At 41.2% G+C, this 939-nt stretch overlaps 1 protein-coding gene across 1 annotated transcript in view; it reads left to right on the top strand.

Annotated features, from left to right (window-relative positions):
- Window positions 1-803: 803 nt before the first annotated feature.
- The window catches only part of EMH_0092560 (uncharacterized protein), a gene marked incomplete at both ends in the record, with an annotated part of 480 nt that continues 344 nt past the window's right edge, over window positions 804-939 (top strand). The window contains one exon of the mRNA XM_013501856.1: window positions 804-939. Coding sequence (XP_013357310.1) covers window positions 804-939 — 136 coding nt within the window.

Here is a 939-nt window from a genome sequence, read left to right as displayed (position 1 = left end):
ATATATATATATATATATTTATTTATTTATTTATATGTATATATTTTATATGTATACAGAAAAAGAGAGAACTGCATCAACCCGTGACGCAGCACATGGTTTATGCATGCATGCAGAAAGGAGACAGTTAAAAAAGGAGACAAATAAAACACTGCAGTTGAAAAGGAGACAAATAAAAACAGATGAATAGAAAGGAGACAAATAAAAAGGAGACAGTTAGAAAGGAGACAGATAAAAAGGAGACAAGCAAAAAGGAGACAATGAAAACGGAGACAACTAAAAAGGAGACAGATAAAAAGGAGACAAACAAAAAGGAGACAGTGAAAAAGGAGACAGTCAAAAAGGAGACAGTTGAAAAGAAGACAAACACAAAGGAGACAAACAAAAAGGAGACAAACAAAAAGGAGACAAACAAAAAGGAGACAGTATAAAAGGAGACAGTATAAAAGGAGACAGTATAAAAGGAGACAGTATAAAAGGAGACAGTCAAAAAGGAGACAGTCAAAAAGGATGCAAACAAAAAGGAGACAGTAAAAAAGGAGACAGTTGGCGTATCCTTACCGAGAAGAACCCGCCTGGGTCTGTTTGTCTGCGCCAGAAGGAGAGATCTGCATGCAGAGCGAGGAGCTCGAGGAAGCAGTGTGCGAGAGAAAAAAAAAAAACAAAGACAAGCACCATAAAGGAGTTTTTTTTTGCTGCTGCTGCTGCTGTCATCTTCAGTGAATTTGTATCGTATGAATCAAACCCATACTTCTCCTCTAATACAGAAAAACTACTCGCCAGCATCTGCTGCAGATACCAGTATGCAAACCCTGCAGCAGCAGCAGCAGCAGCAGCAGCAGCAGCAGCAGCAGCAGCAGCAGGAGCAGCAGCAGGAGCAGGAGCAGGAGCAGCAGCAGCAGCAGCAGCAGGAGCAGCAGCAGCAGCAGGAGCAGCAGA

This window comes from Eimeria mitis, genomic scaffold (assembly GCF_000499745.2).
Source record: "Eimeria mitis Houghton genomic scaffold, Emh_scaff7747, whole genome shotgun sequence".
NCBI lineage: Eukaryota > Apicomplexa > Conoidasida > Eucoccidiorida > Eimeriidae > Eimeria > Eimeria mitis.
This window is presented reverse-complemented; position numbering and strand designations above follow the sequence as displayed.